This window comes from Caretta caretta, chromosome 13, assembly GCF_965140235.1.
Source record: "Caretta caretta isolate rCarCar2 chromosome 13, rCarCar1.hap1, whole genome shotgun sequence".
Taxonomy (NCBI): domain Eukaryota; kingdom Metazoa; phylum Chordata; order Testudines; family Cheloniidae; genus Caretta; species Caretta caretta.
Window position 1 is genome coordinate 19069316 of NC_134218.1, and position 17768 is coordinate 19087083.

General features: G+C 41.2%; 1 protein-coding gene across 9 annotated transcripts in view; it reads right to left on the reverse strand.

Moving 5' to 3' along the window:
• EYA2 (EYA transcriptional coactivator and phosphatase 2) overlaps positions 1-17768 on the reverse strand; it is a 156284-nt gene that overhangs the window by 54328 nt on the left and 84188 nt on the right. For all 9 annotated transcript variants that reach the window (XM_075118784.1, XM_048819518.2, XM_048819519.2 and 6 more), the window contains 4 exons: positions 10641-10708; positions 7114-7291; positions 5192-5319; positions 4594-4677 (listed from right to left, as the gene is read on the reverse strand). In XM_075118784.1, the coding sequence (XP_074974885.1) occupies positions 4594-4677; positions 5192-5319; positions 7114-7291; positions 10641-10708 (458 nt within the window). The remainder of the gene's footprint in view (positions 1-4593; positions 4678-5191; positions 5320-7113; positions 7292-10640; positions 10709-17768) is intronic.

A 17768-nucleotide genomic window follows, 5' to 3' on the forward strand; every position in this document is an offset into this window, starting at 1 on the left:
AGCTGTTTTTTGACATTTTCAGTTTTGTAATTCAGTGCTAAAACTAAATCCATTCCATTTCCCCCCAAGACTTGTTATATGGAAGGAGTAATTATAATACTAGATGTAGTTCACTAGTCACTACTAGATGTAGTTCACTAGTCACTTCTTTTATTATAGTAGCACTCAGAGACCCCACCTAAGATTAGGGCACCATTGTGCTAGGCACTATACTAGCAGAGTAGGAGACATTACCTGCCCTGAAGAACTTAGTCTAAATATACAAAACAGAAAAAGTGCGGGAGTAAGGAAGTATTATTATCCCCTACTTAACATACCAGCAGCTGGGGAAAAAAAAAAAAAAACTTTAGTGTCTCTCTTTTTCTCTTTACCATTCATTAAAAAATTGTTAGAGTGAACTATCAAATAATTGTGTTTCACTGCTACTGGGAAGGAATGCAGAAAAGACCCCTAACAACTGAAACGTGCAAATTAAAAAATCTGTTGACAATTAAGGTTATAGAAGCTATGAAGAACGGGTTTAGAAATTTCCCAAAATTTGGGCATAGGAAGAGGAGAATAGGTCGATGAATTCTCCTGACAAGAGTATTTGCTATTTCCTTTACCAAGTATTAAATTAACAGCACGTAAAGAGGCACTTTTCTGCCCTGCATCTGGTTATTTCAAACCAAAACTTGGAACGAGAGGCCAAACCTGGTAACGTACCATCCTCCTGTCGGAGACCTCTGCACTGAATTCAGCTAAAGCTCTAGTAACATTGCAATTGGTTTTAACTCACTTATTTCCCCTTGTGTTTTCCTCAGAGGCCAGTACTTCGGTGTTCAGTTCTTTACAGACCTAATAAAGAGTGCAATCATCCTTTCGATTGCATGGAAGCTCTCTTTAATATGTGCATGAAGGGATTATATTAAGGGTGTATATTAAGCCATAAAAATGAACTGCTATGTCTATTGAGCATTCTAGTCTCACAACAAATACTCTACACCCATACTGTAAGCGGAAGCCTGTGGAACAGGTTTCTAAACTCTACTGAACACAATATTCAGGGTTAATTGGATATAGTGGTGGAACCTTGTTTTGCTCTGCATCCAGGGGCCTCCTGCTGAGAGGCAAGGGGGTGGAGAAATTTTCTCCCCCTTGCCAGCTTCTCTACCACATTCAGATAGATCAAAAACTCACTTTACCTGCCCATGGAAGATATTTTGTTATTTTGATAGCTATTCCACTTCACAATGGGAACAGCAATGGCACATCCCCTTAATCACAAGCATGGCAACTGAGGACCAACCTCTGTCCTGACAGGCTCAGCTGGGAATTGTACCCTCAGCATATAAGGCTATCTTTTGACTTCCAGGATGACATGCTGACCCCTCACAATACAGACACAGCTCATAGGTTTCCATTGTACTGCAAGTCTCACCTTTTCTACAGCTGCTCTTCCCCCAGCCCTCTCTCTAAGGCATAGGAAGCACTTCTTTTAAAAACTTTATCCCACCTGTTGACATTTGTTTGTGAAAAAATACCGGGAAAGAAAAGAAAGGGAGACTTGGAGCTCACAGGCCACTTTTGATTTCCAACAGAGGGGATATGTTGCATGGACTGCATGGGAAACCCATTAAGATTAAATATCAGGAGGCTGTATAGTCTGCTGCCCAGAGCAGAGGACTGAGGCTGGGAGATAAGTACAAGCAGAAGTCCAGGCTCAGCCATTAACATGCTGTTTAACCATGGGCAAGTGATCAGTCCACCTTGTGCTGCAATTATGATTATTATTTATTGGTGCTCCTTGCTCAGTGCTTTCCAAACACTTCCAGAGGACAGTCTCTGCTCCAAGGAGCTCATTAGCTAAGGAATGGCCTGGCTTTGAGTGGGATGTTCCCGCCTTATAGTTGTGACTTGGAGAAAATAACTAGGAGCTCCAGCACTAGACGTGGTCAGAAAATTTCAACCAAAACAAATTTTTGATGAAACCTGAAAAATACTGTGAATTTTTAATTATTTATTTTGCAAAAGAGGTTTTGATCAGCTCTACCCTACTAGTATTGTCAGTGAGGTACTGCTGGTAGAAGTGTGCGCTTTTGGAGGTGAGAGACCCAGGGTTCTAATCCCAGCTGCCCCAGTAAAAGAGGGAGATTTAATTAGTAATGTGTCTGTCTAATTAGAGGCATGTGTATCTTTAATATCAATTATGGATAAAGAGAATATATTTTAGGCCTGGATATCTGAGATTAATACTTTCTGTATTATTCAGGTATGAAATTTTGGAGCTCTATTCAACTCTGACTTGGCTGCTTCTCTCATATTTGTGAATTCAACTTGCTTAAACACTTCTGGATTGGGTTTATTATTTAATGGTTCCCATGACAGAAGTTTGGTGTGTGTTCCATTTCCCTTTTGACTTAAATTGATTTTGGATCAGGCTCTATTTCAATATGGGTCTTTAGATCAAAACCTTGGTTAATCATCGTTTTAGTTTGGAGCCATTTTCCTTATAGAAAAGTTCTATGGAATTCAATAGAGATGAAACCGGTAGGATCTGTTGAAATTCAATGGGGTTCTATAAAAGTTATTCAAAAAATCTTTTAGAACTTAATAACAAAGGAGAGCCTTTCTAACGATATTTTTAACCACCCCTTCAAATTCTATAATTCTCTATTCTACAGAATGCTTAAGAACTACCCTATGGAAAGGTTCTCACTTTATTTTCCATAGAGCTTTTTCATACTGGACAGCCATGTGTGTTTTCGTTTTCCTATTTTCTCCTCTCAATCCCTTATGCAAGTAGGTTTTCAAAAGTGCTCAGGATTAGCCTACCTCTGCTTCCATTGAAGTGAAAGGTAAGATTCCCACTGAAATCAACATGAGTTTTACTACTGAAGTCAATGGGAATAGTTATGTCCATGGTAAGTGCTTTTGAAAATCTTAGCCTAAAGTTCACTTTCTCGGTTCTCCCTAACCTTCGCATATGCTCTTTCAGAATACGCAGCCTATGTTCACACAGCCTCAGTTACAGCTCCCTGATCCAGAGACCAGTCTATGTTGGCCCCAGTGCGGTAGGCTCCAAGTCATCTCATCTTAGTAGAGGATCTGTACAGTGTAACTGAGCTCAACCACCACCATTGAATTACCTTGCCCCGACATACTTCCTGTACCCAGGATGGCTAGCACAGGAGCTGACTTTGCACCAGCATGGAGTTGCCCTCCATTAGGGAAATTCTCCATCAGCCGTTTACCACCAAAACTCAATCCTCAGTATGATTGCACAAGTTTATTTTTCTCTATCTTGCCTGTTCCTTTTCTATTTTTTGCATGCAGCCAGGTGAGAACTTACACAATGTCTGCTGCAAATTGTCTCATTCATTACATTCAGTGGGAAAAGAAACTATTCCAATTACCTGGTACAACATAGGCCTGAACAAATCCCTGTTCGGAAATGTGTGCTTGATTTTCAGAAGGTGCTGCTAGAAGTGTTAGTGGCATTCCAAATGCTGCAGTGGATTTCTGCACCACGAACACCATTTTATATCCTTTACAAGTGTGCACATCTAACAGCGGACAATAAATCTATCTCACTAATTACACATCCAGGTTGTTATAACCATCATAAATCAAGTACAGCTGGTAAAGCCATAAAATGATGTCAAATCATATTTCTAGTTTCTAAAGAGAAATAGGATTATTTGCCAGTCTCTCAATGAAGCTGCAACGTTAAAAGTCATATGCAGAAACAGTTGTCAGATAGGTTATCCACCTTTAATTAGGTAATGATATTGTCTTTTTCTCTCTCCTAATTTAAAAATGCTTGACATTATGTAAGTCAGTCATTTGAACAAGAATTTATAATAGGAAAACTCCCATTCAAATAAATGAGGCATAAGTACTATTATTATTAAGTACCTGCTGTTTCAGAATTCCTTAGCAGCTAAGTTCAGTATATTTGAAAGCTTCCTCTATTAATTACAGATAGGGTTTGCTAAATAAATGCCGTCATCAGCTTAAACACCAGATTTTCAAAGGTATTTATGTACCCGGAAGATGTTGACTGGGGGGTAGTAGGCCCTAAGCACTTTTGAGAATCCTACTATGTGCCTAAATACCTTTAAAAAAATCTAGCCTTAAGTGGCCATCTGAGCTCATTAGTGGGAAGATGCAATGCTACACTTGGAAGGAACTTGGGTTAATCAATATAAAAAGTCTCTTAAAAAAAAGAAATCATTTGTCTGAGATTCTTATGAAAACAATAGACAAGCAGAAAATATTACTGTGTGCAGGCTAGAGTTACTATTTTCTGGCTGCTGGATAAGTTATTTCTCCTAGGAGAAAGGCCTTGAAAGAACAACAGCTCAGTGTCCTATCTAGCAGCAAATGAACAATGCAAGCTTTTGAAGAAGAAGGATATACAATATAACGGGAAACTAAATTAAATTTTCACATGTTTGAGGGAAATATCACTGGACTTATTTATAACAAAATCTGTCTGAACAAAACGGGCAGCATCTGTTAGAAAAGCTGCCTTATTAACTGCCCCCACAATTCCCAATGCAATTTTGCGTGACAGACAATAATGTTAAAAAAATATGATTTAAATTTTACCTTCCCGTATCTGGATGCAAAGGTTCCCGTGAGTAAGGAGTGAAAAATAATTATCGTCTCATCCAAATCCCACACAAACACCCGCTGTGGTGAAAGACAAAGGGGAGGGAAAGAGACAAATACATTCACACGTTAAGCATTTTCAGGAGTGAATTTAATTAGAAAAAAATATTATGTGGCTACATATTTTTTAAGGTAACAAAATCACTTTAAGCATTGATCATAGCTGCCTTTTTAAGGTTAGTAAAAAAAACAAACAAAAAACCCCAAACTCTGCTCTCCGATTCCATATCTGGTCTGACAATCTGCTATCCCAATATGCATAGAAATCCCAGTAGGATATTATGTCAGGAGAGCAAAATAACAGACTCCAATGCTGCCTTAAAAGCCAGAGTACCGAATTTTGCCTATGACGATTATACTGAGACAACAATCATTTTTCTTTTAAAACTACATCAGCCGTGGTGGCGAGGTCTCAAACATCTTGCCTATGTTTTGGCTCATACCACTCTCTGGTCTAACAGTGGATTATTTGCAAATCAATGTAGCAATTTCTCTTGGCTGGATTTATGATCAGAAAAGGAATTAATATTGTTACCTCAATCTCATTGTCAACTGTAGGGGAAGGATCGTTGCTTCTTTTTGATCGGCCTCGTAACTTTCCATCAGACCCTCTGTGTTGCCTGTCTGTTTCTGTATCTTTTACTGGTGTGGTTGCATATTCCCCTATTGAGAGAAAAAGGGATCTCGCTGAAAGCCTAACTTTTGCAGTGTATTTCTTTTCACATGTGTTTCTTGCGATACTTTTATGTTATCCAAGAAGTATCTTTTAGCAAAGGCGTGACAACTGCTTTGGTATTTGGTACTTAGTTATTCCACAAGCCTCTTAAAAAAAAAAAAAAAAGTTTGTTCCAAAGGTTAGTGTTTGAGTGGGTCAAACAATAGAAACATTTCACAAATATTTAAGAAAATATATTTTAAAGTTTAAAAAAAAAAAACCAACAGATTTCATTTTTTTGAAAATTTTCATACTTTTTAAAATCAGGGGTTTTTTTTAGTATTCTGGGGTTTCCTTTCTCCCTTTTTTATTGGAAATGGGGAAGTAAAAAAGCAAAATTTCAAAACATGAATTTTTTTTCAGTGAATTTTCATGATTAAAAAGGCCATTTTTCAACAACAAAAAATTGTTTACAAAACCCAGCTCTAGAATATTCCCAAATACATGTGTGTTTTAATCCAGTTTAGCTGTTTATCAGAGGACAGAAGGTACAGCAGTTTAGAAACACTTGAGAATAATAAACCAAAGGTGAAGGTCACTGTGTAAAGCATCAATTGATAGGATTCACTTTCATAAAACTCTCTAGATATCACTTACGTTAAATTACAAATCCTTTTCAAACATTTTTCTTTTCACCTTGCTAACTTGTAGCCTCTCAATCCTCCTGGTAGGGACGCACTCTTCTTAAGGAGAGTTTGGGTTGTTCCTAAGAAGTCTCTTTGAAATCACTGTTTCTCAAGTAGACTGAGATAAGATCTAAGGAATAGAAAATCCTCCAACTGCTTTTAGAGCAATCTGCGATCACTTTTTAAAAGCAATATTAGTTTATTTTTCTTTTTGAACAACCACAGATGTTCGGATTTGTTCCATAAGTCAGCAGACCATACAATGGGCGTATATTGTGATCATCCACAAATTATGTGGTATTTTATATAAATGTTATTGCATGCCAATGAAAACTTTAGTGGAAAAGTGACATCTGAAAGCTGTATTCAGACAGTACATAGGATGATAATGATCTGTCAGTAATTCCATAGACTGCTTGAGCCCTCAGAGTCTCAAAAGTAAGCACTCCAGGAGAATCGAGATAATTTCAAAGGTATTGATGCCATATGTGGAATTCATAATTGACATTTAACACAACCTGTTTTCTCTTGATTTTTTTTTAAGAGAGAATCACTTGAATTCCTTTTAACATACTTACGAAGTCGGATGTTATGTTTAGTGCCTAGAAATTAGCTAAAAACTAGAAGGAGGCTGCAAAGGTAGGAACTTTTTAGATTTTGCGTGAGTTTGGATATAGATTTTGGGTTGGGCTCATCACTAATAAAAACTATCTGTTAACACACTAGCCTGTTTAAAAGTCGTGATTAATAACATTTTCCCTTTCTAAACCATCTTTTATTTGAAGGTGTGAGACCACTCACACCAGGAACACATTTGGGCTATAGGAAGCAATTAAGAAATACTCATGAAAAGAACATGGCTTATACAGCACTTACATTTTCTGAATTGTTCTCTGAATTTGTGCCTGCAGTTGTAATGTCATCGGCCTTTGCCCCCACAAAGGACATATGCAAAATTGCTGGTGTAAGTAACAGAACTTTGCCATGAACTTTAATTTGTTGGTGTAAATTTATACGCTCACAAATCAGACAGCAAAGTTGTATTATTTGTGCCCACAGATGATTGAGCCTGTAAAACAGTGAACTGGTTTTACGTAATATAATGTATCCACCTACCAGACAGTGATTCTGTGCTTTGACTGGTGATATTGTGTGAAGACTCTTGGAGAGAGTATGTGGATGTCGGGATGGCTGATGGACTGATGCTATTCGCCGATACATAAGGAGAGTTGTAGGAAGAGGTGTAATACTGAGAGTACTGGCTTTGAGGAAAGCTTGGATAGGACGAGTATTCCTTTGGGGGAAAAGAGACATGAGTAATCCTCCTGCATCACAGGCTTTTACTACACAGACAAGTGGGTAAGGTAAAGCACGTGGCAGATACCTTCAAGAGTTGTGGGATCTGGGCACACTTTTTCCAAAGACTCTTGTTCAGGCCACTCTGGTAGGTATTTCTGCTTCGCCCATGTCTAGTTCTGCTTCGTTTGCATCAGCAGAATTTACAAGGAGAGAAGAGTCATAACAAGCCCTGCCTTTTTCTGTGGGATTTGTTCACCATGGCTGGCCCTTTCTGAGCACAGGGTACAGCAATTTTATGCAGGGGAGTGATGTGAACTACTGTTTCCAAAGGGACTGAGATGCAACAGATGGCCACTGTAAGCAGTTCTAAGCACAAAAGTGACTAAAAGAACAGGTGAAAAATACAGAGCGGGGAAATCATGAAAATATTTGCAATTTTCCTCTACCTGTTATCAACGTTTTTGATCAGCTGTAGAACGGCTGACAAAATGAAAAAAATAATACTCTGCTTTATAGAGCACTTTTATCAGTAAATCTCTAAGCACTTTACAAAGGAGGGTGCCATTATTATCCCCATTTTACAGATGGGGAAACTGAGGCACAGAGGTGATGTGATTTGCCCAAGTTTACCAAACAGGCCAGGGGCAGAGCCAGGAATAGAGCCCAGGGCTCCTGAGTCCCAGTCTAGTGTTCTATCCACTAAGCCACACAGAAATGTCTAGAAAATATTTTGAAGTGTTTCCCAAACGGTTTAGTTAGTGAATGAATCCCTAAACAATCTCCCCTTCCCAAAGGTAAGTTAACTACATAAGAGGTTTCAGAGTAACAGCCGTGTTAGTCTGTATTTGCAAAAAGAAAAGGAGTACTTGTGGCACCTTAGAGACTAACCAATTTATTTGAGCGTAAGCTTTCGTGAGCTACAGCTCACTTCATCGGATGCATACTGTGGAAAATACAGAAGACGTTTTTATACACGCAAACCATGAAAAAATGGGTGATTATCACTACAAATAATCACCCATTTTTTCATGGTTTGTGTATATAAAAACGTCTTCTGTATTTTCCACAATACGCATCCGATGAAGTGAGCTGTAGCTCACGAAAGCTTACGCTCAAATAAATTGGTTAGTCTCTAAGGTGCCACAAGTACTCCTTTTCTTTTTACATAAGAGGTGCAGATGATCTTTGCTGGGGCGGGAGGCGGGGGGACAGGAGGATTAATCCCAAAACACCTCATTGGAACTCAATTCCTGGGAGAAACATTTTAAGCAATCTTAGGCCTGAAGTTAATGGGAAGTGTCCATTGACTGATTCAATAGGAGCTGGATCAGGCCCATCACAAAAGTATCACAATAATAAGTCCCTTTGCTGAGTTCAGCATACAGCACATTTCTAGGCTCTCCACTAAAGTTGCAGGGCCTCTCTGTGAGGGATGAGTGTACTGTATGCTACTTACCACACTCTAGGATTTAATAAGACATATAAATTAATTAAATGGACAGCATCAAGGCCAGGAGATCTAAAATAATACCCCCAGCTGTGTTTTGCTTTTCAGGAGCACACATGCCCTTCATAGCCTCCCTCCATTCTGCCTATCTCCTCCTTTCCTGTGAGGAGGTGGGATATTGAAATACACAAGATTATTCCTCTCTGGGCACTTCAAAACATGATATTTTGTTGCTGTTGTAAATTTCAGAGCCTAGCATATTCACATCAATTGATCAGAATGGCATGACAAAGCAGTCTGCATGCACTTATGGTACGGGGATGCAGATACCAGTGACGTCCAAGCCACAGTCTAACACACTGGGGTGGTTGCTGGTAGTGTTTGACCGTTTATCGCCGCTGTAGCCCTCATGTTGGGAGAGCTGATGAGGGTTCCAAACTCAGGTAAAGCTATTTAAAAACACCATACTTTTATTTTTAATTTAAACAATAGTTCTGCTTTGGGTATTTCAACCCTGAAAAAACAAATCACAGGATCAAGGTGGCATACCAAGGTTTTTTTTTAAAAAACTTCAAGTCTTTGCCCATTTTTGCTTCTTCATGACATATAACGAAAGGTGGAATTTTTTTGTTTTAAATATTTGTCAAAAAAATAATTTTTTTTTTACTTCAGAAATAGCAAGAATATCAAACCCCATCTTCTCTGGCTGTTGTGCAGGACAGGGTAAGGGTCTCAGATGTATATTGTGAGCTCTCACTCTTTAACATAAGGGGAGGAATACTGAATTTTTAACAAAGAGGCTTTCTCAGAAATGTTCACGTGACATTGATTTTAAATAGGTGTTAACCAAAAATCCCTCCCTCCCTCAACTAATCGTGTTTTAGGCTGATGTGATAATTCTCAGTCACCTGAGAGTCCCCAAGGGCAAACAGACCTGAGTTTCCAATACAAAATAAAGTTTTTTTCTTAAGGTCTTTTTTATCCCATAATTAAAAAAAGAAGACACGAGCCCAATTATTTTTCCCTTTTGCATGTCACCTTCAAACTTCAATCAGGTGCATGTCTCTGGGCCTTTACTGACCATACTGTCTTTCAGCAGAATATGAAACAAAGAAACAACCCACTATTGTTTTCAGAAATACAAGAGCCACTATCAACTCCTTGCGGGGAGGAAATTGGAATTTACTGTTCCTTGGTCTTGCAAGGTGACTTGCTAAGGACAATGCCTTCATGTTTGGTCCAGACAAACTGAGCAACTGGCTATTAAGCAGCCTGAATTTTCCTATTGTGGCTGTGCCTTATATAATACACACACACTATATAAAGGTGCCAACAAATGTGAAGTGTGAAGCTCACAGACAGGTGTACACTCAGATAAGGAAGAGTATGGATGGCTTAGATAGCTCAGTATTCACCAGAGTCTGTGTATGACTCTTTCAGATTGTTTATTCATATTTATTACCTAAAGCCAAGAGACCAGAGGAAAGGGTACAAAGGGGGCGCTCTCTATAGCTGATGGAAAGACACTGCTTTTAAGAAAGCTATCATATGATACCATGGGCTCCCCATAAGAATTCTGAAATGCTTTCAGCATTGCAGCCCAACAACTGCCCAGGTCAGAGAACGCCAGTGGAGAGACATACAGTTTTGGCAGGGCTCTGTTGCAAAGATCCCTGCTGAGCCATTGCTGTGCATATATGTATCCATTTATTTAAAACACAAAAGGCCAGATGTTAGGTCAATCACCAGGCCAGGTATCCATGGAAATAGGTGGTTTCTGTGACTACATATACTATTAGCCTCCTTAAATACATGTGAAAATTGTGGCAGTCTCTCTAATCTGGAAGATTTTGGTCTTTAAAATAAGGGACATTGGAAATAACTACTGAGGCTGTACCTGATGAACAGTGCTGAATCCTGCAGAATTGGTCAGGCCATTGGCTCCTTGGTAAATCCCTGATGTGCCTGTGAAAAATAATATCACATTTACATATAACAGATTTCCTAAATATCAATGTAACAGAATATGCTTACATCGACAGTCACACAACGGTAGGAATAATACATTTATCCTACAAAACAGTATGTGGCAAGTCAAGAAAGCTAGGGAATTGCTTCTAATGCCAAGATTTGGGCCACTGCTGAATTCAAAGGTAACCACAAAATCCATTTTAAAAATATGTAATGGAGCCAGGAAGTAGCCACACGCTAAAGCTGGAAAAGTTGGCTGAAAACAAGCTTGCAACATGGGTCCTTGTGAAACATGATTTGTATTTTTCAAGATACATTAGCACAGAACTTTCCAAATGTTTTCCTACACTGTGCCTCTAGAGTTTACATCTTTTCATCCACGTAAATACCGGCAATTGTACATCCCATCAGTTGTTTGTGCAAACAAAGACTTCAGGTGCAAGCCATATGCCCTGCAAATATATGTTTTGGTAAACCATGTTCACATGAAGTTTGAAAATTTGGACCTACATGCCTCTTTCCAGGGTTAGAATTTCATTGTCAAGTTTCCTGGCAATGCAGGGACTGGAAGCATTGGCACTGCTTAGTCCTGATGTTATTAAGAAGAGGGATGGATGCTTCATATCACCCTTGCATAGTTTCCTCAGGTTGATATTTGCATCTGCTTCTGGGGGGAAGAGCTACTGCATCAGCACTGCAGGACATTGTGTGCAGGGATGGGGTGAGGGGAGGATTGAGAATTCACAGCACAAGGACAGGAGGGGGAATTGGTCGTGGTGCAGAAACAGAATATCCTGAAGCTTCCCATCCCCTAGATCCTCCCTCCTGGAAATGCCTAGACTGTTATATTAACTGCAGTCTACAAAGTTTCAGCTTCAAGAGTTCCCTCTTCAAACGATTGGAGAACCACTTCCTGAAAGCTCTTCTTCCTTCAGCTTGTGTAGTGCGACAGTAGCTCAGAACCATGTGTTTTGTCCCCTAATTTGTGAAGCAGTGCTTGCTCCCAGAGCTGGGCCCAATTCTGCTTGTAAACTACCCTCCTATCTAACACAGAGAGGCAATCTAAAGAACATATAGTGCTCCATCTTGATGGAAACCTCCAGCCAGCCTCCACAAAAGCATTACCTTTTGTGACCTATTATCTCTGTGGCAGCCTCAACTTCATATTAGTGGTGAGGGCAGCTGTGATCTGTAAGCTAGATGTTATTTTGTGCTCCTGGCAGCTTGTCACTGTGGTCCTTGGCTGGGCATCATTCAATCACCCCCTTTGTTTTATTAGACTAGAACCTGAGGACCCTAATTGCAGATACACATAAGAGCGTCATTTTTCGTACTCTGGCTAGTGCCATGTGAATTTCTCTCTCATATATATATATATATATATATATATATGCCCAGTGCTGCTCTAACCAGAAGTTGGAAACAAATGCCTCTCAGTGTCTTCACGTGGTATCCTTTCTCCAAAGATTGACTTGTTTGTTTTTAAGACCCTAGATTAGCTGAGGAATGGACAGCTGAACAAACTGCAGCCCGCCAAGTGCAGTCACAAAAGCACATGCAGTGAGAAATAAATCTCATGCCAAAAAGAAACAAGGAGGAGGATCTGTCTTCAGAACTAATTTGTCGCCACATGTAGCCTTTAAAAGCCTTACAAAAAAAAGTGGGAGGAGGAGGGGAGGGAGGATGGGCTGATCATGAGCTGAAGTTTTCTTCCAGTGCAGCCCCCTGTAGAATGCCAGACTCTGTCATTTCTTCATCTGGGGACCATCCCACATTATTACACACACACACACACACACACACACACACACCAGAGGGTTCAGATGCCAGAGAAATACATCAAAAAGAACTTGCAGATATTAACAGCTTTTTTTGTATTCTGGTGAAACAGGTCTACCCCTACCCAGAAAGAATGTCACTGGGTAAATCAAAATCCAAGAGATTAATAGGCCGGGCCTGGTTTTCAAACAAGCAGTGCTGGTAATTGTGTGGGTCCTTGGATACACTCAGTGGTCCAGATCCTCAGTTTTTGTAAATGCTCCATGTCCACTGCTGGGATCTGAGCCAGAGAGTCATGCTCTGGTGGCATTAGAAGAGGAAGCGTCACATGAGCAAATTTCACCTGCTACTAGTGGTTTTGGAGGACGTGACAACTCACTGTCCGATCCTTCCCTCCCAAAATGATCAAGCCAGCCCTTCTGTAGCAGCCTGGAAGAGCATTTCTATACTACAGCACCCTCAGCTAGACATTCATCCCACACTCAGTTTTGTCATTTCTTCTTTGCACACTTTTTAAAAACAGGATGAATAGATTCCCCTAGTAACTAAGCATCTCTGAACAAAGTGTGAAAGAGAGTAATAGATCCCCAATGCTTACAGGCAAATACAACTTTCACAGAACACAAAACAGTTCTTGTACACCAGAGCTCAAAACAATACAGGAGGGAATGTTTGATCTTCCTCAGCTGTCAGTTTAAAACAATCCATCATCCTTTATTAAAGCTGTCAGGAGGGGGATGAGTTAACTCGAGGGACTCATGCTCCATGTGTAAATTGTGATGAGAACATGTTTATTGCTGTGCTACTTGCAGATGATACTGTATCTTTCTGGTTTTCCAAATGATTAGAGGTAATTAAAAGTCAATATGTAATATGGGAATGAACTTGCATTGAACTTTGCACCTGCTGTGTAATCAAAGTGTGTGTTTGTGCGTGTATCTGGAGGGGAATTGCAGTAGTGTGTGGGAGGGTTGAGCTTCGTAGCCTCCTATCAAATTCAAGACTGGATTCTACACTATCGATTAAACTACTCCAAAAACAGTATAGTGCAAAAAGAAAAGTGGTGGAGAGTTAATGCCTCTTTGAGGAAATCTGTGCTCAAAACCACAAAAATATTCTGCACACAAGAGTATCTTAACAAGCTCTCTTCCCAGATGTGTACAATGCTGCTCCTTTTCCCATGGGATTTTAAAAGGGAAAACTTGAAAGGAAAACACACTTTCTAATTCTGTAATTTTATCATTCAGTGAATTTAGGGAAGGCAGAAAGATGCTACATTGATAAATCTGGAGAAATGAATGCAGGGTAGAGGCAATGGACACTTCCCACATACATACACTGTCTCTTGTCAATGTGTCCCAACCGTTACTAGAAGCATCCACCTCTTGGAGAAAGGAGTTCAGTCTCCATTAACCATTCAATACTCAGCCTCTTCACTGAGACTGCCAACAAAGGCAGTGTGGCAAATTGCCAGTAGGATTACGATGGGTCCCGTGCTTCCTCTTCTTGGGTGGGGGTTCAGGGCACAGTTTCCTGCCCCTGAACTAGGATATTTACTGTCCCACTAGTAATCCAGAGAAGGGTAGTGGAGAGGGAGGGACCCGGGCCTGCCCTCTATTCCGGGTCCCAGGCCAGGGGCCCTAGGGATAGTGGTAAACCACTTGAACTAGTGCTTCCTTTCCCTGGGCTACTTCGCTCTCCTGCTCTTCAGCTTGTGGGGCTTCCTGCCCTCTCTCTCTCTGCACAAGCCGGGTGTCTCTTTACCTAGGGTCTTGGTCTTCTAGCCAGTCACGGCACTTCTCCAAGCTCTCCTCTGCTCCAATTTCTTCAAACTGCTCTCTGCTCCAACTCCTGTTTTTTGGTTGATTGAAGCAGGGGGGGTTTATCAGGTGACTAGCTTCAGGTGCTTTTAATTAATCTATAGAAACCTTTCTTTCCTCTACAAGGAATAAGGCTTCTCCTCATCCAGGGACTTACACATCTCTCCTATATCACTCTCCTGCTGCCTTCTGGCCATGCTGTATCACAGGCACTTACTGCCAATTGTTGAGGAGGCAGAATTGACACCTGTCTACTGGGAACTGGACCAAGACTCATCATCTCATTGCACATATGCCACCAAACAGATTTTCACTGGGTGGTGTCTTTCAGTCAGTGGGCTGGATTTGAACCAGCGAATTAGCTCTGTATTCCATTCCTAAACTCTTGCGCATCGTTGTCTTAATTAGACCAAAGTTAACCATCCTGCTTCCTCTCCTATCATGCGTATCACGCTGTACGGGTAAAGCACCCAGTGGGTGCTCTGCAGATGCCCACTGAGCAGGGTCTTCTCCTGACACCCTACAAGTGGGGCTGCAGAAAGAGCTGGCTCCATCATTAGACACACCTGGCAATGCTCTTGTGACCAGTGCTAACAAAAAAATAAATAATCAAAATTTCCATTCTGCTGATTCACAATAAAGACTTGAAATATCAAAAACGTTTATGAAATGGAAAGTTCTCAAAGATTTGGATAAAAAATGTAGACACATTTAATTTCAGCTTGGTTCAACATTACTCTGTGTTCTTCTAAGCTGCTGTGGGAGTTGTAGTTCAAATGGCTCCCGCTCCCATTCTCACCTATGGGCTGGGCTCTCTAGCCAGACTACATTTCCCATAATTTTTTTTCGGTGGTTTTCTTTCTGGTTAAACTGTTGTGCTGCATCATGGAAGATATAGTCTGGCCAGAGAGCCCAGCCCAGCGAGGAGATGGAGGGCAGTGGGCACAAGGCACTGCAGCGGTTCACAAGAACACAGACTAATGGTGAACCCAACCCCAAATATTTTGTTTCAGTTTTTCCTGACTGAAAACTGAAAAAGTTCAGTAAAATCAAACATTTGCCACAGATAGTTTTGATTTTGTGGAAACTTCATTTTCCACAAAAAAAAGTCAAAAAATTCTCAAAAAGTTTCAGCAGTGACACTGTCAAATGACACCCCTTCACCCAGCCTTTATCAAGCACCTCCCTTCCATTCCTGTTGTTTCCTGCCACCTGTCCACTTATGTCAAACTCTTTCCCAGGTGGTAGGATGTGCTTCGATAACCAGCGATGGGCTTGAGCAGCTTCTGAAAAGTTTAGGTTGTGTGTGTGTGGGCGGAGAAAGGGGAGGTCTCTGGAGTCCTTGGGATGTGTCCCATATTTGCAATGCCTGGGCTCTCTCATCTCTGAACTGATGCTGCCCTGATGTGTAGGACTATTGCTTTTAGATGCTCCTAATGGATGGCACAACATCCCAACCTTGAGCTAATGGCAATTGGCTGATCTTTAATAGTGTACTTGAAAGTAACCAAGATGGGCCCAAATCAAAAATCTGGAGCCAAACTCCCCCAAGTTGTGACATTGTGAAATTCGAGCCAAACTCTATAGCTCCAGCCCATCTATAGGAAATACCAAGAGGAGGCACTTCCAGAAGCTGTATTAAAACACCAAAGCTTTCCTATGACTCCTTAGTCCTCCAGTACCTGATTTACTAAGGTCTAGGATTGCTATATGGTGGAGGAAGGGAGTAATACGGCAAGTCATGTTGTACACTGAAATCCTCAGCCATTCCTAATAATAATACTACCATTCTATAACACGGAAACACAAATAATTAAGTACCCATTTATTCAGTACTTCTCCCTTTCAGAGTTTCTCTCTCCCCTAATGGATACATTTACTGTATCACGGATGAGTGAGTGAGCAACATTTATCTACCTTGCTGGATCCGTGTCTCCCAGCTTGTGTTCGAACTCCCCACTTTTAAATCAGAAACACAGCCCAGAATCTCGCCCTTGGCATCTTCTCCATATGGAGTGTAGTTCACATCTGTGTTCAATCAAATCAGTTGCTAAATGTCACAATGCCCTCATTCACAGGTCGCTTAAAGAACATTTAGCTGGTAATAAAACAACCTGGATTCTAGAAGAGAACACTTCTTCAGACATACCGTACAGTAAATGTTCCCACCGAGTACATCTAGCACAAGCGAACACAAATGCAAAGACACCATACAACAGCTGTGCATGCTCTGTAAAAAAAAAAAATCTCTCCGTAGATCCAGTGCCATAGACTTTCTTGTGATGGGGAGAAGAGGGATACATTGGAGTGCACAAGGGCAACACTCAAAGTGAAACTTTAGTGAGTTTATTAATGTTATAGCCTGTCCCTCAGGGTAAATGGATTCCCTTTGCTATTCCTCTACTCTTTTTTAAAAAAATTAAAATAGATTTAAAAAATGTGGGCCATGTTCAGATACAATTTCATTTGTGCCTGAGCCGGATCGGGGCTGCAAGTAGCTGCTGAGAAAAAGCTTTCATACTGAGCATTCAGGCCTCAAGCTGACAGGGCAACTTGCAGGCCTGCCAGGTGTCCCGTACCTCATGCGACACTCATGCATGCAGAAATCCCCACGCATTCCCACAGACTGAATGTCACACATGCAGCTGGATTGCAGAAATAGTCTACCGTTGGGGTTGCTGGGGCACCTGCTGAGCAGGCACACAAGTGGCTTCTGTCTTGCTGCGCCCCTTATAAGAAATAAGTGGGGAAAGATCAGCTGGGAGGGCAGCCAGGTGGCAGCAACAGCAAGTGGAGACAGGGACAGGTGGCGAGGAGCACCCAGTACTGGCCCCACGCTCCCTCCCACAGCCACCAATTTGACCCCTTCAGCAAGTCCCAGATTCCACCCAGCCCACAGCCACCCCACCCAGCTACCCCCATCTTCCCAGGTACCCCCTTAGACCCAGCTGTCTCCAGCTTCTCACCCAGCCATCCAGCTCCCTCCCTAGACATCCCACAAACCCCACCTACCTCTTCCCAGCTTCCCCAGACATCCTGAACAACCCCCCAAACTTAACTCTAGGCAGCTTCTCCCTCCCACAGTCTCTAGTCCCAGCCACTGAGCTTGTCTCTTCTCCCCCCAGCCCTGCCAACACTCACAAATCCAGTTTCCCCCTCCAGTTACACCCACAGATCTAACTACCCTAGAGCTATCTCCCAGCCCTCATGGATATTACACAAGCGCAGCTATTCTGGTACTCCCCCGTCCTCTGAAAGCTCTCACCAATGCCCACCTACTCCCCAGACATCCTTCAGGACCTGCTAGAGCTGCCAGGTTTTGTCCTTCCCGCACCAGCATCTGGGGCAGGGAACAATGACTTTAAGCTGAAGTTTATGGTCAGTTACAAACATGTAAATTTTAATGAGTAATTTGCATGCTTGCAAATAAATAGGCACAAAATGTCCCATATGAA